Genomic DNA, 20,973 nt, shown 5'->3' on the forward strand with positions numbered 1-20,973 from the left:
GTATTTAACTCCGGAACAATTGAAAAAAACCGCTACATTTTCTAAATTCACATGAGCCCACCCATCGTCCCTACTATATTCTGTTTGATGCATTTGTACTGCTGCCACAAATAAATCTGAGAACCTGAACTTAAGTTTTAGCTGCTTATTTCAAATTCCTTCACTATTTCGGATTGATTTGGAAAAAATTCAGTTTTACATTTTACTTCTTTATCTATATGTACACTGTGAACCATATCAAACTACTATCTACTCTAGCACAGGATGGGCTCATCAGCAACGGTATTGAATTGGTTCACTTCCTTCCTTCAAAACAGATCCCAAAGAATCAAGATGAATCAATCTCTTTCTCAGGCCCGTACAGTAACTATGGGGGTTCCACAGGGGTCCGCCCTTTCACCAATACTCCTAAATGTATTCTTGGAACCATTAGCAAATGCCATTAACTCCTTGAACATTCTTTTTCATATGTATGAGGATGACACTCAACTTTATCTGAAAATCACCTCCCCCAAAGAAATCATCTCACTCAACTCAATCCTGATGAACACGCAAAACTGGCCCACTGACAACTACCTCATGCTCAACACATCGAAAACTGAATTCCTTCTCATCGCTTCCCCTAATCACACTCCTAATATTAACCTTTGGATGAAACACCTCACAGCCTTCAACTGCTCTCCCCACATTATTGAATCCCTAAATCCCTTGGAATCGCACTAGACATGCACTTGAATATGAAGAACCATATCAGCAATGCAACTAAGGGAGTTAAACAGCAGCTGAGTATACTAAGGAATCTCAAACCATTCCTTCCACAGAAAGACTTCAAATTGGCGGTACAAGCTCTAGTTTTGCCAAGACTAGACTACAGTAGTTCCACACTATGTGGTCTTCCCAAACAGAGCCTGGCCCCACTAGGGGCTTCTCTAATGCCGCAGCTAGATTGTTTACTAGGACAAAAAGAAAAGAACACATATCCACAGCCCTAAAATCCCTAAACTGGTTACCATACGAGGCAAGAATACAGTTAAAAAGTGTCTGCATGACGCACAAAGCTCTTCATTTCAAGACGCCCATCTATCTTGCTCAAAAACGAAAACTATCAGGGGCCTGCAGAGCGTCACAAAGTGCAAGTACAATGCTCCTGAAACCACAGATTTTCCACAAAAAAGATCGCGTAATGGAGCCTTCTCAGGCATTGCCCCGAAGATTTGGAACTCTCTTCCTCCTGAAATCCGTACAATCTCCTCCACCGCTTCCTTCAAAAAGGACATGAAAAAAATCCTAATGCTCAAGTTCCTGCCCTAATAGGCCATGGCTCCTAGACTTAATTACTGCCCTTTATTCGGTTGTCTTGATTTGACTTTTGACACTGCTATATACTGGGGAATAACATTGTTAACATGCGTTGTACATACATATGCTTGAATGTTCCTCTCCCATTACTGTAACTGCTTTACCATTATGTGAAGAGTTCTGATACCTACAGGAGTCTTGCACATGCCTTGCATAATTATGTAACAAATGTTTTGCTTCCCAATACTGTATCCCTCTTACCCAAAATTGTGAAGCGCTCTGATACCCGTAAGGGTCACGTTCGCGCTATACAAAACTTTATAAATAAATAAATTTGGAATGGGACCAGCTCCTACCTTTATTCTCCTAAAGGGGGCTGCACTACTGACTAGGTCCCTCCCCTGGGTGGGACCAGGAAGGGGGGTGACTACACCCCCTATCCTTTGTCCGGTTTCGCGCCAGAGCTGGGGCAGGGATGCCACAGCAACTGGTTTGAACTGGTGTATGCACAGGACACCTTGTGTGCCCCAGGCATGTCTCATTCCTTTCAGGCCTGTCCTACCCAATACACAAAATCCTGTCTGGGGTGGTGCTAGCACCTCCCAAGGCAGGAAACCCTTTGTCCAAGCCTCCCTCGCTGGAAGGACTCCCAGCAGCAGGAGGTCAGACTTGTGTCTGTGGTGGCAGCATCCACTTTGTGATACCAAGGCTCGAGTTAACTTTAACCGGGGTTCTCAGTTACATACATGTCGTGTCCCTCTAGAAGGGTGGAATTCTACCCCCGTCGCCAGAATTGGCAAAGGGGTAGTATTCCAATTCGTATGACACCTTACTCGACATGTTTTGATAATGCTATGCCAAAGTTAGCATTCAACCGCGAGGATTATAATGCACTTAAGAGTATATGGTATAGCGTTATCATGGAACAGCTATTAGGACTTGGTTCCGCAAGCTGCAGACGGGCTCAGCTCATGCCAGAGCACCATCTCACATAATTCCAAGCACTCTGCCTTTAGGATTGATAGGGCCTGCCATAGGAGTGACTGATAGGAATATATGTGTCCATTTTAGGGTTAGATATAGGCATACTATATCTATAGCAAAGGGTGATTACACCACCTTGCCCCAGCTGTCTTGCAGCCAGTTGTGTCAGTTTTGGGATGGCCAGCCAGGGGTGGCATAATACATGCTGCAGCCCCTGGTAGGCCCTGGGTACACCTATGCCCTGGGTACCTAAGGTACACTGTACAGGAACTGATAAGGTGGTCCAGTACCAATTGGTAAATGCACCTAAAGTACATGGATGTCAATTTAGAGAGAGAACAGCTAGGCTGTGGGTCTGATTAGCAGGCCCACCGCCAGGGAAAGTCGTAAACCAGTGAAGCAAAAAGCAAAAATCTGTGGTGACCATAGGATTGCAGACCCTACTCTCCTACACTCATGACGACATAAATCATCAGGACGCTAAAGGGAGGGTAGTGTACAATTGGGTGTATCAGCCATGGGACAGACAGGACATCTTGACATTCCATAAATCTCTTCCAGATTTACGGAAGAAACCCATCTGACTTTTACACCGAACTAGGTACCGCTTTGGGGTCCACGATAATGACACTTGCCGACATTGACTTGTTCTTTGGGTTATGTTTGCCGGCCGATGTGTGGAAGCAGATCAGGAAGATAAACCACTCTGAATTGTTTGGCCATACCTGGGAACAGCTCGACACATTAGACAAACAGCGAAATCCTGGCCACAAAACAGTTAAAGCTATATTGGACCTCCCCGACAAAATAGTGCAGAAAGTAAAAACATTGATACCAGAGAAAAAGATAGACTGATCCATAGTGACAGCATGCCGCCAGAAACCAAAAGAGGATGTCTCCGAGTATTTCTCACAATTCAAAACAGTGTTCTCCGACTACAGTGGACAGGACATGTCCACTGCGACCGGACACCACTTGTTCGTGCAGAATTATGTAAAAGGACTACTACCGGAGGTATCCCAAACATTACAGACCAGCGAAAGTAGTTGGGCAGCCTCTAAGCCAGCGGCTATTCTCTAAATGGCTCAGTACTATGAGCATCAGAAAAATGAAAATGACAGGGCCATAGAAAAGAAAAAGAAAGACTTAAAGGAAAGAGTAATGATATCCCTAGAGTACAGCATCCTAGAAATGACTCAGTGACACCGTATGTACGACGACAGGACTTGGGACAAGACCAATGTGCATTCTGCAAGGAATACGGGCACTGGAAGTCTCAGTGCCCAGCCTGATTAGGAGCTAGTAGAGGCAAAGGGATGAGAGAAATGCTACATGAACAGGGAGGAAGAGGACGTGGAAGAGGGTATGCGAGCGAAGCTAGCGAAGGAAGGCCAGGAAGAGTGAACACATTTGACCGCCCTAGACAGAACCAGTGCCAGCAGACAGATTACGACAATATGTATGACTTTGCATAGGATAGCCAGGGACAAGGGAGGGATCCAGTCGAGCTCTATGTTAACCAGCAAGGCCCTTATGTCACCGCAAAGGTCCTGGGCACAGAGTCACCATTTTTGGTAGACACAGGAGCAACACGTTGTGCACTATCCAAATGACTGATTCCACGTGCACCCTTGTCTGGCTCACACATAGCCTCTATAGGATTTGACGGTACGCCCTTCACCAACCCTTTGTCCAGACCAATCCCCTTCAAACTGGAAAACATTGTTATTGACACGATGTTCCTTCCCTCCTCCAACACCCCAGCCGCCAATGTGGGTCGCGACCTACTGAAACATTTCCGTGCGACTATCAGTGTTCGCCGGACGGAGTACGAGTCATCTTATATGACAATCACCAGCTCTCGAGAGACAACCCCTCCCAACACATGTACCCCATCTCTGAAGCAGACACATCCCTACTAGATACTTTACCCTTGCATCTATGGGCTAAAGCTTATTCCGAAGTAGGACAAATGATGATCGACCCAGTACATGTGACTATACAGCCCGACGCAACCTTACCGAAAATACCCCAGTGCAAGATATCGCCAGAGGGCGAGAAAGCCTTGACCGAAATCATACAGTCACTCGTAGAGGCGGGAGTGGTGGAAAAGGTAGTGAGCAATGTTTGTAATAATCCCATTCTACCAATCATAAAGAGACAGGGATAGGGAGATGGAAAGGCCTACCGCTTTATCATCGACCTACGGGAAGTAAACAAAATAGTAGTACCACAGTATCCAGTAGTTTCTGACATCACCACCATCCTAACCCTGATTCCGTCAACTGCTACCACTTTCACTGTTTTTGATCTCAAAAATGCTTTCTTCTCCATACCCATTCACCAAGACAGTCGCTATCTCCTCGGATTCACTCTAAGATCCCGCTCAAATAGATTTTGTCGAGCACCCCAGGGGTACACAGAGAGCCCGAGCATCTATAGCCAGGCGCTCAAGAGACAGCTAGATGCAGTTCAATTGCCGGATGGAGTGGTGTTGATACAGTATGTGGACGATATCCTTCTAGCAGCAGACACCACTCCACTAGCTGTCAGAGCCACCATCCAACTCCTACACTTCCTTGCGGACAATGCCACAAAGTTTCTCTAAAGAAATTGCAGTTCTGCCAGCCACAAGTGACCTATTTAGGTCACCTCTTATCGAAAGAAGGAAGAAGACTCACACCCGACAGAATCCAGACAATCCTAGACACTCCCATTCCCAAGAATCAGAAGCAGTTCCGTTCTCTGATAGGCCTCACCTTATTCTGCCGACAGTGGTTACCAAACTTTAGTCTCACTGTGAAACCCCTTCTCTCCCTCCTAGCCAAAGACACCCCCTCACCTTTCCCCTGGACACCCGAATGCCAGTCAGCATTCAAGGAATTGCGAGATGCCCTCTGTTCAGCTCCTGTTCTAGGTACCCCAGACTACTCCAAATAATTCTTCCTCTACACTCATGAAAGGGAGGGATGTGCATTGTCCATCTTAACACAGTCGATTGGTCACAAACATCGCCCATGTGCATACTTCTCTGCCACCCTCGACCCAGTAGCTAGAGTGTTGCCAGCGTGCTTGCGCGCTGTGGCAGCTGCAGCAATATTCATTCGCTAGAGCGAGGGAATAGTGCTCTCCAACCCACTCACCATGTTAGTACCCCATTCAGTCGACACACTACTGAACCAGAACAAGACCCAACATCTGACTAGCGCACGACTGACAGGTTACGAGTTGACCCTGCTAGCACCTCACATCACCCTGAAGCGATATACCACTCTCAATCCAGCCACATTGTTACCTCTACCTGAGAATGACCCTGGTGTGACTCCACTGCACGATTGTGTGACCCTCACTGACGAACAGACAAAGAGTAGAGTAGATCTCCGAGACACTGCCTTCCCAGAACCAGATGGGGAACTGTGGGTAGGCGGCTCGTGCCTCAAAGTTCCCAATGGCACCACCTCAGCAGCATATGCCGTAACCACAGCCCGAACCATCCTAGAGACAGCCCGCATTGCCCAGCGATCCGCTCAAGCAGCAGAACTCATTGCCCTTACACGAGCATGTATTTTAGCGGCTGGCACGACAGACAACATATACACTGATAGCCAGTATGCCTTTGGGGTGGTTCATCATTTTGGGCTCCTTTGGAGGGAAAGAGGGTTCCTGACGTCACACGGCACACCCATCCTACACGGAGATCTAGTCTCAGCATTGATGGAAGCAGTCCTCCTCCCCAAGCAGCTAGCAGTGATTAAATGCCAAGCACATAAGAAAGTGACTGACCTCATTGGCCAGGGAAACGCACTCGCTGACATTACTGCCCGAACCACAGCCCAGGACAGAACCACGACACGGATGTACGTGACCAGGTCACAAGCAGAACAATGGACTGATGCTAGAACGACCGTAAGGGACATACAAACGACAGGCACACAGGACGAACTGACTGAATGGGCTCGGGTGGGACTAAAAGACGAGGAAGGCTGCTGGAGGACAAAAGACGGGGACAAATGGCTGCTACCAAATGCCTATCTGATCCCTATATTGACCATGGCACATTTACCCGCACACATAGGATCTGCCCCCATGACCGAACTGATCACCAGAGTATGGCATAACAGTAAGATAGCAGAATCAGCAAAACGACTAGTACAGCAATGCATAGTATGCCTGCAACACAACCCAGGGAAAGGGACCGTAGTGCCACGGGGAGGGTTTGGAGTCCCCGACCATCCGTTTGAAGTCCTCCAAATGGACTACATCCAGCTGGAAAGGTGCCGCAGTCTTAAATACGTACTGGTGATCGTGTGCGCTTTTAGTAAATGGGTGGAGGCTTACCCCACCAGCGACAACACCGCCTTAGCCACAGCGAAGGTGTTACTAAAAGAATTCTTCCCCCGATATGGCCTTTGTAGAATTTTATGGAGCGACAATGGCCCCCACTTCGTAGCAGAAGTTATACAAAACATATTGAAGGGGTTGGGGGTGAAGCGAAAGTTCCACGCCGTTTTTCACCCCCAATCAGCGGGCCTGGTAGAGAGACACAACGCTACACTAAAACTGAAGCTAGCAAAAATAGTCGCCACAACTGGGTTAAAATGGCCAGACGCTCTCCCACTGGCATTGCTATCAATGCACTCCACCCCAACAAAACACCGACTGACCCCCTATGAAGTGGTCTTTGGCAGACCCATGAACATTTGGGTGGCACCAAAGCCAACTTCCATCCACGATGTCCCGGACATACTAACGTCTGATTACCTGTACAAGTTAACGAGCGAACTAACTCTTATTCACCAACAGGTGCTGCATGCCATTCCAGACGTGTCCAGGGACCCAGGACGTTATATCAAACCTGGGGACTTCGTGCTAACCCGTAATTTCCAGAGGTCGAAGAGTCTAGAACCCAGGTGGACGGGCCCCTGGCAGGTCCTGATTACCACGCAAACCGCCCTTCGTGCAGAAGGAAAGAAAAACTGGGTGCAGGCGCACCACTGAAAGAGGATACCTCCAACACTGACGGCCCCGGAGAAGTGAACAGCCAGGAAGAGCTCCTGAACAAAGACCGACCAGCCCAGAGTTGCTATCCACAAACAGAGACACTTGAATTGGCAGAGTTTCCTGACCCCACGGTACCATCCATGGAGGGGTACAACTTGAGATCAACGAAAGGAGAGTGCTCCGACAAAGCAGGCCACTAACTGAATCAAAAGTCTCAGATCGGTAGCTAACACTACAAGGCTACCGGGAGATACGCCAGACGAAGGTATGTGGTCCTGCCAGTCGTCGAGTCTCTTGAAGGTGATGGAAGATTCCGGACGACCGAAGAACCACCGCGACGACCTCAAACTTGCCAAGCTGCACAGTGCAAAGACAATAACTCTCATGGCAACACCTCTCACCTGCCTCTTGCTGATTATTGCCATCTGGTACCTTGAAGAAAATGCTCCCACTTACAGGACAATGTCATCCACCGTGCAACCCACCACCGAGAGGGAACACTATCTGGTGTCACTGTGCCCACGCCTCCGAGAACGGCGCAAAGAGTTCTGGAACAATTCTTTCATACAGTTATTGCACCAAAACAATCTTGCCGCAAATGCCATGAACTGTTGGATCTGTGGGTTGCTACCTCATGCCACTGAACATTCCATCCCGTTCATCCCTTCACCCTTCTCTGTTCATGGGTCCTGCCTCGCCTGGTTAATGCTCCTGCAAGAAAGCTACAAAGACAATGCCACCTCTGATGGAACCATCAAACAGTTTTACAATGAGTTCTGGTTGAACAAAACAGGGAGAACCTCTGCTCCCTTCTGCCCTCTGACATCAAATGCAACCTTTCCTATGAACATTCCCGCCATAGAAAGAATTGAAATGCAAGTGTACCACAACCCAGCAAGACCAACCTTTTCCTATCTGAAGAAACGAACTGCTGCAACTCTGAGAGTGGCCCTATCTGTGGTGAACGTCTCAGGCCTTGTCTGCATCAAAGGCCATGGGACTAAGATCGTAGGTCACAGCTTTTGCCAAATAACAAGGACTCTGAACACTGCCGACCCCCCTTCACTTGTTGCATCACCTAACATGTACTTTATCTGTGGTACCAAAGCCTACACCTGGCTCCCAAAGGGCTGGGGGGGCACTTGCTACTTTGCCTTTGTTCTACCACCAACCTACACAGCATCTACCACCCATCACAGAGAAAGGCGGTCCAAAGACACAGAACAAGCAGACTCCGCCGCATCCCAGTTCCTTGATGCAGCAAAAGGACTCGTCCCGCTATGGGGCCCGATGGCAAACAGCCGAGCCATCCGACACCTATCACTAGCAGTAGAAACAGCCTTGAACGTCACAGCTGGCATCTTCACCAACAACACAGCCGAGCTTCAGGCGGTCCGCTTGGTAGCTTTACAGAACCGTCTTGTTCTAGACGTGGTACTAGTAGACCGTGGAGGAGCATGCCCCTTCATCGGTGCCAGCTGCTGCACTTTTGTCCCTGACAGCTCGCCTTCAGTCTACAAGGCAATTGAACATCTCCACAGGCTGGCATCAGAGATCCACCAAGAACCAGAGACTTGGACACTGGGAAACTGGATTTGGGGCATATTAAAAGAATGGGGTTGGAAGATATTGATGGTCCTCTTAGATCCGATTTTAATAATATGTAGCTGTTGGTTGGGGATACATTGTATTCCACCCCTGTGTTCTCTTTGTTTACATTCTCTGTGCTCTAAGACTTTGGACACTCGATGCGAAAACAAGAAAGCAATGTATGACAGAGAGGTACAGGACATTATGGACATTGACGTGAACTGACAAGCTGGCCCCTATATGTTCAAAGGGGCGACTGTGAAAAGTAAGACGATAAATATGAACATTGCCGGCGCCATCTTGTGTAATGAAGGCCCCTACGAGCGCGTAAGCGGCAACCATTTTTAGTCACTGCAGCCACTTCCCACATTGCTGGTCACCTGCACATCACCTCAGCTGCCCTCATCCGCCCCCGCGCTCTGACTGAACCCGAGCACACATACCGGGGCCGTAAAACCATGTCAGCATGACAATACACTAGAGCCACTTCCCACACCAAACCTACTTGTCCTTTCATCCTCTGCACGCAATCAGGCCCCCCTGATAACCTCCTCCACTGCACCTGGCTATTCAATCCGGCCCCAGGCACTAACCGACCCCTGCAGACTTAGTTTAATGCCCATGTAACGACAGAACTTGTCTCACCAACAAAGGGGCCAGAATTTAATCAGTGACCCGACCCCTTTGATCTGACCGATCCCACATGTTTTAGGTCCTGTCAGAATGTCCAGCTGCGAGATATTGATTATCTGTAAGATCCGGGTGGAGGAACATTTGCTACTGGACTTGTGTGAGAACTAGCTTAAGGCAGGGATTCCAAGGATGTTTCACTATGTAATAAAGTAACGCCAGGAATGTTTGACCATGCAATAAAGTGACGAGAGAAACATATAAAAGGCCAGGCCTCAGAGATGCAGTTAGAGCACCTCCTGACGATAGCCCCGGTGTCTAATGCGATGTGCTCTCCTCTAGAGCAAATAAACTTATTCTTCGCCTTCCAACTGCCAGTGCCTGCCTCGTTATTTTGATCGCTATTCTCAAGGTGAATTAGAGGTGGTTTGCACCAAGCAGCATTGAAAGTCTTGGGAGTCTCGCTGCTTTTCATCACCCTAACAACAAACTGCACTGTGTATCACAACCATTACTAACGTTGTGTATCAAAGAGTACACACACAACACGGTCCATCACACATTGCTCACAGCACTATTCAGCAGATACCACAGCTACCAATGCACGTCTCAACACGAACAGTAGACATTTTATTGTACTTTGTATCATATAAAAAAAACACTGTTCACTATAGACTACACATCACACCAAGCATCATACAATAAAAGCAAACTGCATTACACTACAGAGTCATCCCTGTTTATAAAACAACACCAATACCACACTGCATCACAACGCACAAACATCAGCACGCATCACAAAGCACTGACGGTGTCATCCATCACAATTACTAACAACATTAGGACTCACAGCATGACCATCACTGTGCAACCCAGAGCACATATGGCACCGAACATTAAAACTTCGCTCAAAACAAAAAAGACCACATTGTGTGGCACAACACAAAAAGATCAGTGTGCACCACATACACCTATGTATCGCAAAGGAGAAAAGACACTGTGGAACACACAGCAAAGGCAGGCCTATTTATAAAACAGCAGACATGCCAATGTGCGTCACAGTCCACAAAAATCAGTGAGCATCACAAAGCACTGGCAGTGCAGTTCATTACATTTACAAACAGCATTTAGAATCATAGCACTGGGCAGCACATTCGCACACAGCACTGAGCATAAACAACATCGCACATAGCAAGAGACAACATCGTGCATCACAATGCACAAAAAGCACTCCACACAACAAACCAATGAGTGTTGCACCGGCGAAAATAGATTGTGTGGCACACAGCACACGCCGCTCTCAAGCCTATCTTCTTGCCTGCATCCAGAGGTCTCAGCCTCGAGACTGTAAATCTAGCAGGTGAATAATTATATCCCCTCGAGAAGCTATCAATTTGCAATTGCAACCAGTAAAAAAAATGTCATTTCGAAACCTTGTTTACTGTGCTCAGGAATTTTCTCTGATCTGGACTTTGCCTCTTAATAAATATATATGGCAGTCATATTTCTATTAAATATCACACTGCACAGCTAAGCGGCATCTTAAGAGAGTCTCGATTTTAAAATGGCCATACCTGTTTAGTACAAATATGAGATAGAGCGAGCATGAAACAAGTGGCCGAGATATTTTATGTAAACAAAACATAATCAGTTAATTTCAACAAGATGACTTTGTAGCTTTGTGGGGTTTACCTGGATGGCCGTTCTATTCTTCGTGGTGACGCGCTCCGGTAGCTGTGCTGAGCCTCTCGCCCCTGCTTTGATGGCAGAGTTTTGATTCCTGTGGCCCGTGTGGTGGTTGCACTACTGTGCATACGGGGCCGGTGCTTTGATGGTAGTGCCATGGCATCTGTGGCGCTTTATTCAATGGCAACGGATCCCGAGGCCCCTGCTTGCATGCCAGTAATATAAATAAAACTACCAGAACTAAAAACCTCCAAGCCACCTTGGAAACGTACAGGCGCGAAAGAGCCCAGAAACTACAGTGTGTGGCAAATCAACAGTGCTCTACATGATCCGCATAGGAATTTGTTTAAGGAAACTTGAGTTATTCAAACCAAATTGGGGGGATGAATTAATGATCCCTGTGTTAATTCAATATTTCTGCAAAATGGACTCACATCACAACATAATGCAATTCAACAATACAATTACATAAAACATAACCACAAACAAGGTGTATAGACACAAGTTTTTATCAAACAAAATTCAATCAATATATACAGTAAAAAGGATCTGTAGGTATATAAATGATATGTAGATATACAACGCAACAGAACCTAAAACACCTATCCAAAATAGTACAATCAATGATACAAAAAGGAAAAGGTGTAGGTCGACGTTTCGGTCTCTTTAGAGGAAGTTTACTGAGACCATCTTCAGGACTGGGGTCAATTAAAAACTGTATAATGACAGACTGTAACCTGCAACAGAAATGTTTACAGTTACATACAGATCATAAATCAGTTACTCCTATCCATAACACCTTGAACACTAGATACAACATCCTATTAACATATATACAAAAACATTATTAACATAACACATAATGATAACATTATATACAAAAACAAATCTGATTTATCAACGTGGTAGATCATGGTTTTTCATAGTTACATAGATCTACACTGGAGGTACTCGTCCTCACTGTGGTGACAACACAAAATTAATACGAACTAAGCGTCACTATTTACATGTTTTAAATATATTGATAACCTAAAGCTTATAGACAACTGTCTGGATTGCTCCAATCATTTAAACCATGATATAATGTTTCTATGAAACCATCTAATGAAGTACACATTTCAGGGAACCAAGACAGCAAGTTTACCTTAATTGAAAACAGGGTGATTGTAGTTAATTCAGACGATCAGCGTCCACAAAATAAGGGATTTCAGAGTCCTAAACATGAATACATCAAGATGTTTTAGGCAAAAGATCTCAGAGTGTAGGGGTGATTTAATATAATGTTATAAGTCACTCACTTTAATCGACTACCGCATCTACACCACTACAAGGGTTGTGTGCGTGAATGATTCTGAATCCGACATCAAAGGATAGCCGGGAAGGCAACACACGTCTTTCAAGATGCTTGGGTTTATTTGGCGTGTGGAAGATCTAAAAAAATATTAGCTTGATTATAGGCTTGCTAAAATAAGTCTAGGTTGCAAATTACCATAACTCGGTAATGGTTTTACCTCAGAGTGCTGAAAGGTAGCGAAGCACCCGTCTACCGATGCGCACCGATCTCCGTTTAAGCGGGCATCCAATTTAATTACTTCTAGTTTTTTAGAAAGGAAAACGACAATATCATTTCTCAACTCTGACCTGTTGGGCAACAATATGCGGTTACATACTAATCTACAAAAAGGCTTACCAAGTCTAAGCCACAATCCTCACTTGTATGCGACGCTGCAACTACGGACAGAAAAGACACAGCAACTAGTGTCAAAGTTATGTCGCATAGACATTCTTTCAAAAAGACACGAGGGCCACCGCTAGCATTCGCGCTTACCGTGATTATTTACACGCAGATCCGCAAAGACGTCCTATGGGAATCACAGAGACAGCACAATAAATCGTGCCTTCTCATTTTATATCCATCTCGTTTGGAGATCGAGATAGGACTGGCAATCGCCGCCATGTTTAAGTGGTCAAGGTGAAGAATTTTTTTTTAACAAAGCGAACACATTTTCTAGCAACATCGAGCGTATTGACAGCTATTTATAGCGCATGTCTAAAGTGAGTGTTGGTTCTCTGAAACATTCACAATATACCACCATCATATTCACATGTTACATAGTACTGGGTAATTTGACCAATCGCACCAACAAGGTTACACTATTGTGCGAGCTATGCATCAATTAAAGCACTAACACATTAGGTGGCTATATACAGATCTAGAAAACTACACCAACTTAAAGCATTAGTAATCATATGACAGTGTGAATGCAACGGATCTACAGATTCCAAAAAACAAGCTGCAGGCACATATTTAATACATTTTAACAGGTATAGCCGGATAGCAGCATTCAGTGCAACATATTATGTCACCATATGACGATCTAAATAAAATGCATTTCAAGATAATGTATTTCATGTGTAAAAGCTAACAGATAGTTAGTAACATTTGAGAAAGCTTATGTAACACATGCTAGTGCATGCCATTCGGTAGCGGAATTAAGTCCTCGCTTCACAGTGTCAGTCAGGCAAATTAATTTGCCTTCTCTCAGTGATAGTATTCTGTCAATATTGCTATGCCGTTTATTGGGTTTGATGACTTCCAAGACCCACAATAGCATGTCTGTTTCTTTGTGACCATGTTGTAAATAATGGTCAACTAATGGGGCATTTTCTTTCCTGCATCTGATTCGCGACTGGTGCTGTAAGATGCGTTTCTTGATTGGCTGAATAGTTTTACCTAGATAGTGTAACAGACACGGGCATTGAATGCAATAGACCACATTCGTGGTGTTGCAATTTGAGAAATTTTTTGCCTTGAATTCCATCTCATTAATTTTGCAAGATTTAATAGTTTTCGTCGTGGCACAGGCCGCACAGTTATTACACTTATGATGGCCCACAAGAGGGCTAATTTGTCTCATATTATCCACTGTGTTGGTTAATGGATCTCTGGCATTTTTCGAATCCATACACTGATAATATCCGTAAATGGCTACGTTACATCGATGACGTGTTCATGGTTTGGCATGGCACGGTTGATCAATTGCAGGAATTTCACCGTTGGTTGAATACTAGAAATTCCAATCTACAATTTACTATGGAATATAGTTCCACTGAGATGCCTTTCTTAGATATTACCATAAAAATTGATACCAACAATCAATTGTATACCAGTCTCTATACTAAAGAAACGGCTAGGAACACTCTCCTACATTATTCTAGTCATCATCCCCAGGCACTTAAAGATGGATTACCGTTTGGGCAATTTATTCGTCTACGACGAAATTGCACCTTTAAAAACGATTATTTTTGTGAAGCCCAGAAACTTAAAGTCAAACTGCAGGCCCGTGGCTATCCGTCTAGATTGCTGCGTAAAGCGATGAAAAGAGCCTGGTATAATGATAGAGAAGCTCTTCTGACAATTAATGATCGGAAGAACAATCCTAACATTGTCTGTGTATCCACTTTTGGGACTCATTCCAACGCAATCAAAAAAATTGTATGTAAACATTGGAATCTGCTTCAATCCATCCCTGAATTCCAGAAGAAACCATTGTTTGCTTTTAAGAGAGGCACCAATCTTCGTGATAGACTGGTACATGCTTATGAAACTGCTCCATTAACCAACACAGTGGATAATATGAGACAAATTAGCCCTCTTGTGGGCCATCATAAGTGTAATAACTGTGCGGCCTGTGCCACGACGAAAACTATTAAATTTTGCAAAATTAATGAGATGGAATTCAAGGCAAAAAATTTCTCAAATTGCAACACCACGAATGTGGTCTATTGCATTCAATGCCCGTGTCTGTTACACTATCTAGGTAAAACTATTCAGCCAATCAAGAAACGCATCTTACAGCACCAGTCGCGAATCAGATGCAGGAAAGAAAATGCCCCATTAGTTGACCATTATTTACAACATGGTCACAAAGAAACAGACATGCTATGGTGGGTCTTGGAAGTCATCAAACCCAATAAACGGCATAGCAATATTGACAGAATACTATCACTGAGAGAAGGCAAATTAATTTGCCTGACTGACACTGTGAAGCGAGGACTTAATTCCGCTACCGAATGGCATGCACTAGCATGTGTTACATAAGCTTTCTCAAATGTTACTAACTATCTGTTAGCTTTTACACATGAAATACATTATCTTGAAATGCATTTTATTTAGATCGTCATATGGTGACATAATATGTTGCACTGAATGCTGCTATCCGGCTATACCTGTTAAAATGTATTAAATATGTGCCTGCAGCTTGTTTTTTGGAATCTGTAGATCCGTTGCATTCACACTGTCATATGATTACTAATGCTTTAAGTTGGTGTAGTTTTCTAGATCTGTATATAGCCACCTAATGTGTTAGTGCTTTAATTGATGCATAGCTCGCACAATAGTGTAACCTTGTTGGTGCGATTGGTCAAATTACCCAGTACTATGTAACATGTGAATATGATGGTGGTATATTGTGAATGTTTCAGAGAACCAACACTCACTTTAGACATGCGCTATAAATAGCTGTCAATACGCTCGATGTTGCTAGAAAATGTGTTCGCTTTGTTAAAAAAAATTTCTTCACCTTGACCACTTAAACATGGCGGCGATTGCCAGTCCTATCTCGATCTCCAAACGAGGTGGATATAAAATGAGAAGGCACGATTTATTGTGCTGTCTCTGTGATTCCCATAGGACGTCTTTGCGGATCTGCGTGTAAATAATCACGGTAAGCGCGAATGCTAGCGGTGGCCCTCGTGTCTTTTTGAAAGAATGTCTATGCGACATAACTTTGACACTAGTTGCTGTGTCTTTTCTGTCCGTAGTTGCAGCGTCGCATACAAGTGAGGATTGTGGCTTAGACTTGGTAAGCCTTTTTGTAGATTAGTATGTAACCGCATATTGTTGCCCAACAGGTCAGAGTTGAGAAATGATATTGTCGTTTTCCTTTCTAAAAAACTAGAAGTAATTAAATTGGATGCCCGCTTAAACGGAGATCGGTGCGCATCGGTAGACGGGTGCTTCGCTACCTTTCAGCACTCTGAGGTAAAACCATTACCGAGTTATGGTAATTTGCAACCTAGACTTATTTTAGCAAGCCTATAATCAAGCTAATATTTTTTTAGATCTTCCACACGCCAAATAAACCCAAGCATCTTGAAAGACGTGTGTTGCCTTCCCGGCTATCCTTTGATGTCGGATTCAGAATCATTCACGCACACAACCCTTGTAGTGGTGTAGATGCGGTAGTCGATTAAAGTGAGTGACTTATAACATTATATTAAATCACCCCTACACTCTGAGATCTTTTGCCTAAAACATCTTGATGTATTCATGTTTAGGACTCTGAAATCCCTTATTTTGTGGACGCTGATCGTCTGAATTAACTACAATCACCCTGTTTTCAATTAAGGTAAACTTGCTGTCTTGGTTCCCTGAAATGTGTACTTCATTAGATGGTTTCATAGAAACATTATATCATGGTTTAAATGATTGGAGCAATCCAGACAGTTGTCTATAAGCTTTAGGTTATCAATATATTTAAAACATGTAAATAGTGACGCTTAGTTCGTATTAATTTTGTGTTGTCACCACAGTGAGGACGAGTACCTCCAGTGTAGATCTATGTAACTATGAAAAACCATGATCTACCACGTTGATAAATCAGATTTGTTTTTGTATATAATGTTATCATTATGTGTTATGTTAATAATGTTTTTTGTATATATGTTAATAGGATGTTGTATCTAGTGTTCAAGGTGTTATGGATAGGAGTAACTGATTTATGATCTGTATGTAACTGTAAACATTTCTGTTGCAGGTTACAGTCTGTCATTATACAGTTTTTAATTGACCCCAGTCCTGAAGATGGTCTCAGTAAACTTCCTCTAAAGAGACCGAAACGTCGACCTACACCTTTTCCTTTTTGTATCATTGATTGTACTATTTTGGATAGGTGTTTTAAGTTCTGTTGCGTTGTATATCTACATATCATTTATATACCTACAGATCCTTTTTACTGTATATATTGATTGAATTTTGTTTGATAAAAACTTGTGTCTATACACCTTGTTTGTGGTTATGTTTTATGTAATTGTATTGTTGAATTGCATTATGTTGTGATGTGAGTCCATTTTGCAGAAATATTGAATTAACACAGGGATCATTAATTCATCCCCCCAATTTGGTTTGAATAACTCAAGTTTCCTGAAACAAATTCCCTTGAAGGCACTCTCACCCTTCTACTATAATCACCCGAGCCCTCAAGGGTAGTCTGGGTTGCTCACTGTTTGTTACTTTTTTTTTTTCTACATGATCCGCAGCAGCAGCAAATGCAGAGGCTGCTCTAAATCCAGTAGAGAGCAGCGCCAGGATTGGGGTGAGCAGGCAAAGTCGCCGCTCGTTTTTTGCCTGCTGGGGACAGCTATTAAGGCCAGCCCCCACTCACCGATGCAGTTTCTGCTGAAAAGCCACTGTGCGCATGCTGGGTTCCTGTCCGGGTAAAGGCAGACGGCCAACCCCAACATGCGCAATGCCGTCCTGCCACAGACAGCCGCTGAGCCGCACAGTGAGTTTGCAATCATATTTCCTGCCAGTGAGCGCCGCTCTTCAGTGTCACGTGGCATCGCCGCACGAGAAGGCCAGTTTAAATTATTGATTAATTCAGAAGAATTTCAACTTTCAAACTTTTAAATATGTACTTTTTTAAAAGTTAGAAAGTTGAAAATGCTACGATAATTATAAGTGGGGCAACGCCCAACCTCCCTAACGCAAAAACCGACACTGTGCACTGCAAAGTATGTAGATATTTTGAAGCAAGCAGAATGTAGGGAGGCAAAGACGTGTAAGTGGTGTGTCACCTGCGTGCACTGTGTCTCTGTTCTTGAAACACAAGTTCAAAAACTTAGGGTTTTGTCAAGTGCCATTACATGTCAAATGCGCATTTCAAAATGTGCAACTGGTATTTCTAATATTGATAGTACAGCACAATTCCACAGACATAAGTTGTGATGTACAAGTCATGACAAATGTCAGACATGCACACAATGTAAACATAGAAACATAATACATATTAAAATCGGAAGCATGTCAGCCCTGGAAGTGAGAAATCGTTAAAAAACACTTTCACGGTCATAGGAGCTATAAAAAAAAAATAATACTACCCCAATGAATTTTCTACGTGTGTAGGTGGTAATGGTAGTAAATCTAATGAAAATGTTTGTACAGATTCAGTACACTAGTCACAACTAGACACTCAACTAAACTGAGTCAAGAGAGAGAAAAGGAGACAGGAAGAGTAGGGTGATGGAAGGAAGTCATCACAAGCGCTGGAATTAAAATTAGGCCAACTCCCTACTAGGGTACCCCGGTATTCAACAGGTCCAGCCAGAGACTCAAAAGCAAATCTTTTGGTCCTTGTACTGCCTTTTTTAAATAACAAATTAAGAGCAATTATTTCCAATAAAGAGAAGCTGCAGATTAAATCATATAACAAACCAACATGAAACCTTTAAGAAATTGTACAATTTAGATTAGGGTTGTACAAATTCTAACTCAACAAGTGTAAATGCTTCCTAACGAATAGAGTAGGTGCAAATGCGCTCTTCGATAATGGATTATTATATGCAATTTGTATAAAAAGGCAAGGGAAGATGTGCTAGTTAAGAAAAAATACTCCTGGAAACTTATGCCACATCATTTGTGATCACTGTCAATGTGCAACAATGAATCAACTCGGATTTTCTGTATATAAATTATGTGTATGACCAACACGCTAACTGCTACCAACCAGATCAAGTAGAAGGTATACATGAATGATTAATTTTGTTTTCCCTCCACGGGCAGTCTTGTTGAAAGGTTCAGTGGCGGAGGTGCATCTTGCACTAGTTGTGTATACAAAATAACGGAAACACGTCACTTTCTGCCTGGACACCTTTTATTTAGGACTCACCTTCCAATCGTCGAAGTTGTGCAAACGTCTTTAGCCGACTCCGCCAAATAAAGGTAGGAAGAACGAGATAGTTCTGTGCTTTTGTAATCACTCGGCACTCTATTTGGATCCGGCAAGTTCGCATTTGACAGTTTGTCTTCTAAAGTCCTTTCCAATGGACATGTCAATTGGTCCAATGAATTAAGAGCATCATCTAATTGTTTATCAATTTCTTTTTTCAGCCACTTTTCTGGGGAGTCGGTTTTATCTTCAGGAGATGCTGTCACAGTCGATTCTGATAGGGGGCATTGCTCGTCAAGTTTCTTTGCGTCATCTTTTCCTGACTGTTTTGCTCCATTCTTTCGCGACCCACCTGCAGCCGGCCTGGAGCATTGCTCAAGTTCCTGGGCGTCATCTTTTCCCGACTCTTTTGCTCCATTCTTTCCCGCCCCAGTTGCATCTTTCTTCTTTTCGGTCGGATCTTTCCTGGCTCTAGCCTGTTGACTTAAATAAACAAAACCAGCTCCCGCAGCAGCTCCAATTGCAGTACAAACTGCAGACCACAAAACCAAGGATTTTAATTCATTCATCGTTATGAAAATGTGTACTTCGTGCAGCGGTACCGTCCATTCAATCCGTAAATGTCTTACATGTATTTTAACCGCTTCATCTCACGGGACGGCTACTTGCGCCTAGAGTGCCTGCCTACCTGCCTAGAATTTCCATCTACAGTTCGTTATTTTACTCCGAAATCCTGTGTCCGTTATTACTTTCGCAGAAGAAAATCGGCCGAATAGTGACAACGTCGCGCATGCGTTAGTCACGTGACCAACGGAGTCTCTGGCGCGAGTGAAGACGCGCGGTACGCAAGCCATAAACGACGACGACCCTAAGGGCGAACACCTTTGCGAACTACTGTCATTGTGTAATGTGGATGATCATGGTGGACAAAAGGTCGACCAATGAGGACTTGGGAATTGGGCACATTGTAGGGAAGGTTTTGGAGCGTGATTTGACGCTGAGGACAGGTCAAGGAAGTTTAGAAAAACAGAATTGGGGAAAATCGCAGTCTCTGTTGCCTTGCAGTGAAGTGGACCCGGTATTTTTGTATGCAATGATCATGCATGCCAATCAGAGGCGCAACTAAAGCCACATTTCGGGGGGGGGGGGGGGGGGGACTAAGAAACAATTTCGGGGGGGGGGCTGTAACTTTAAGCAATAGGCAGAGTGAAGCTGCAGAGGCTTTTGGAAGGGGTGACACAACATCAAAGCTTCATTAACATGCACATGGTCTTTTAAAGACATGTTAAGTGCTCGGTGCTACTGTGTGTGTGTTTGGGAGCCCTCTGAGCCTGGGCTGCCACTCACGAGGGGTGGGGGGGGGGGGGGGATGGGGGGCTGAAGACCTTTGATTCCAATGGGTGTTACAGTGTTGCGCGCCTGATGCCAATAGACCTCACTCAGGATGGAGACTTCTGATTGTTAAAGCCAAAAATGTCTTTATTTTGTCTGTCTCTTGCCTGAAATTGTCTCTGCTGCATTAAAAGTCAATGGGCAAAAATCCACTCTCATGATTATTTTTTTTAAATCTCGCTTTTCTGTTCTAAAATGTTGTCTTGTATGATTTTAATATTGTTAGGAATTCTTGCAAGTGGGGTCTGTATGAAAGGGAAGTTGTGTATGGCCTTCATTAGCGGGAAGAATGGCATGGATAGTGAAGAAAGGCCTCAGCTGAATACAGAGATAGTATAGACAGGGGTCTCCAAACAGTCGATCGCGAGCTACCGGTAGCTCGCTGACCCCCTGGGAGTAGCTCGCGCTGGCATCTAATAATTGTTTTCTTTCGGAACTTCAG

General features: G+C 44.1%; 1 protein-coding gene across 12 annotated transcripts in view; it reads right to left on the reverse strand.

Annotated features, from left to right (window-relative positions):
• The window catches only part of LOC144781519 (uncharacterized), a 2,047,367-nt gene extending 2,027,483 nt beyond the window's left edge, over positions 1-19,884 (reverse strand). For all 12 annotated transcript variants that reach the window (XR_013601003.1, XR_013601004.1, XM_078660419.1 and 9 more), the window contains exon 1: positions 19,140-19,884. Coding sequence is in view for 10 of the 12 variants with exons in the window: in XM_078660419.1 (XP_078516545.1) it covers positions 19,140-19,708 (569 nt within the window). In the remaining 2 variants the exon portion in view is untranslated. The remainder of the gene's footprint in view (positions 1-19,139) is intronic.
• Positions 19,885-20,973: the final 1,089 nt, after the last annotated feature.

This window comes from Lissotriton helveticus, chromosome 9, assembly GCF_964261635.1.
Source record: "Lissotriton helveticus chromosome 9, aLisHel1.1, whole genome shotgun sequence".
NCBI lineage: Eukaryota > Metazoa > Chordata > Amphibia > Caudata > Salamandridae > Lissotriton > Lissotriton helveticus.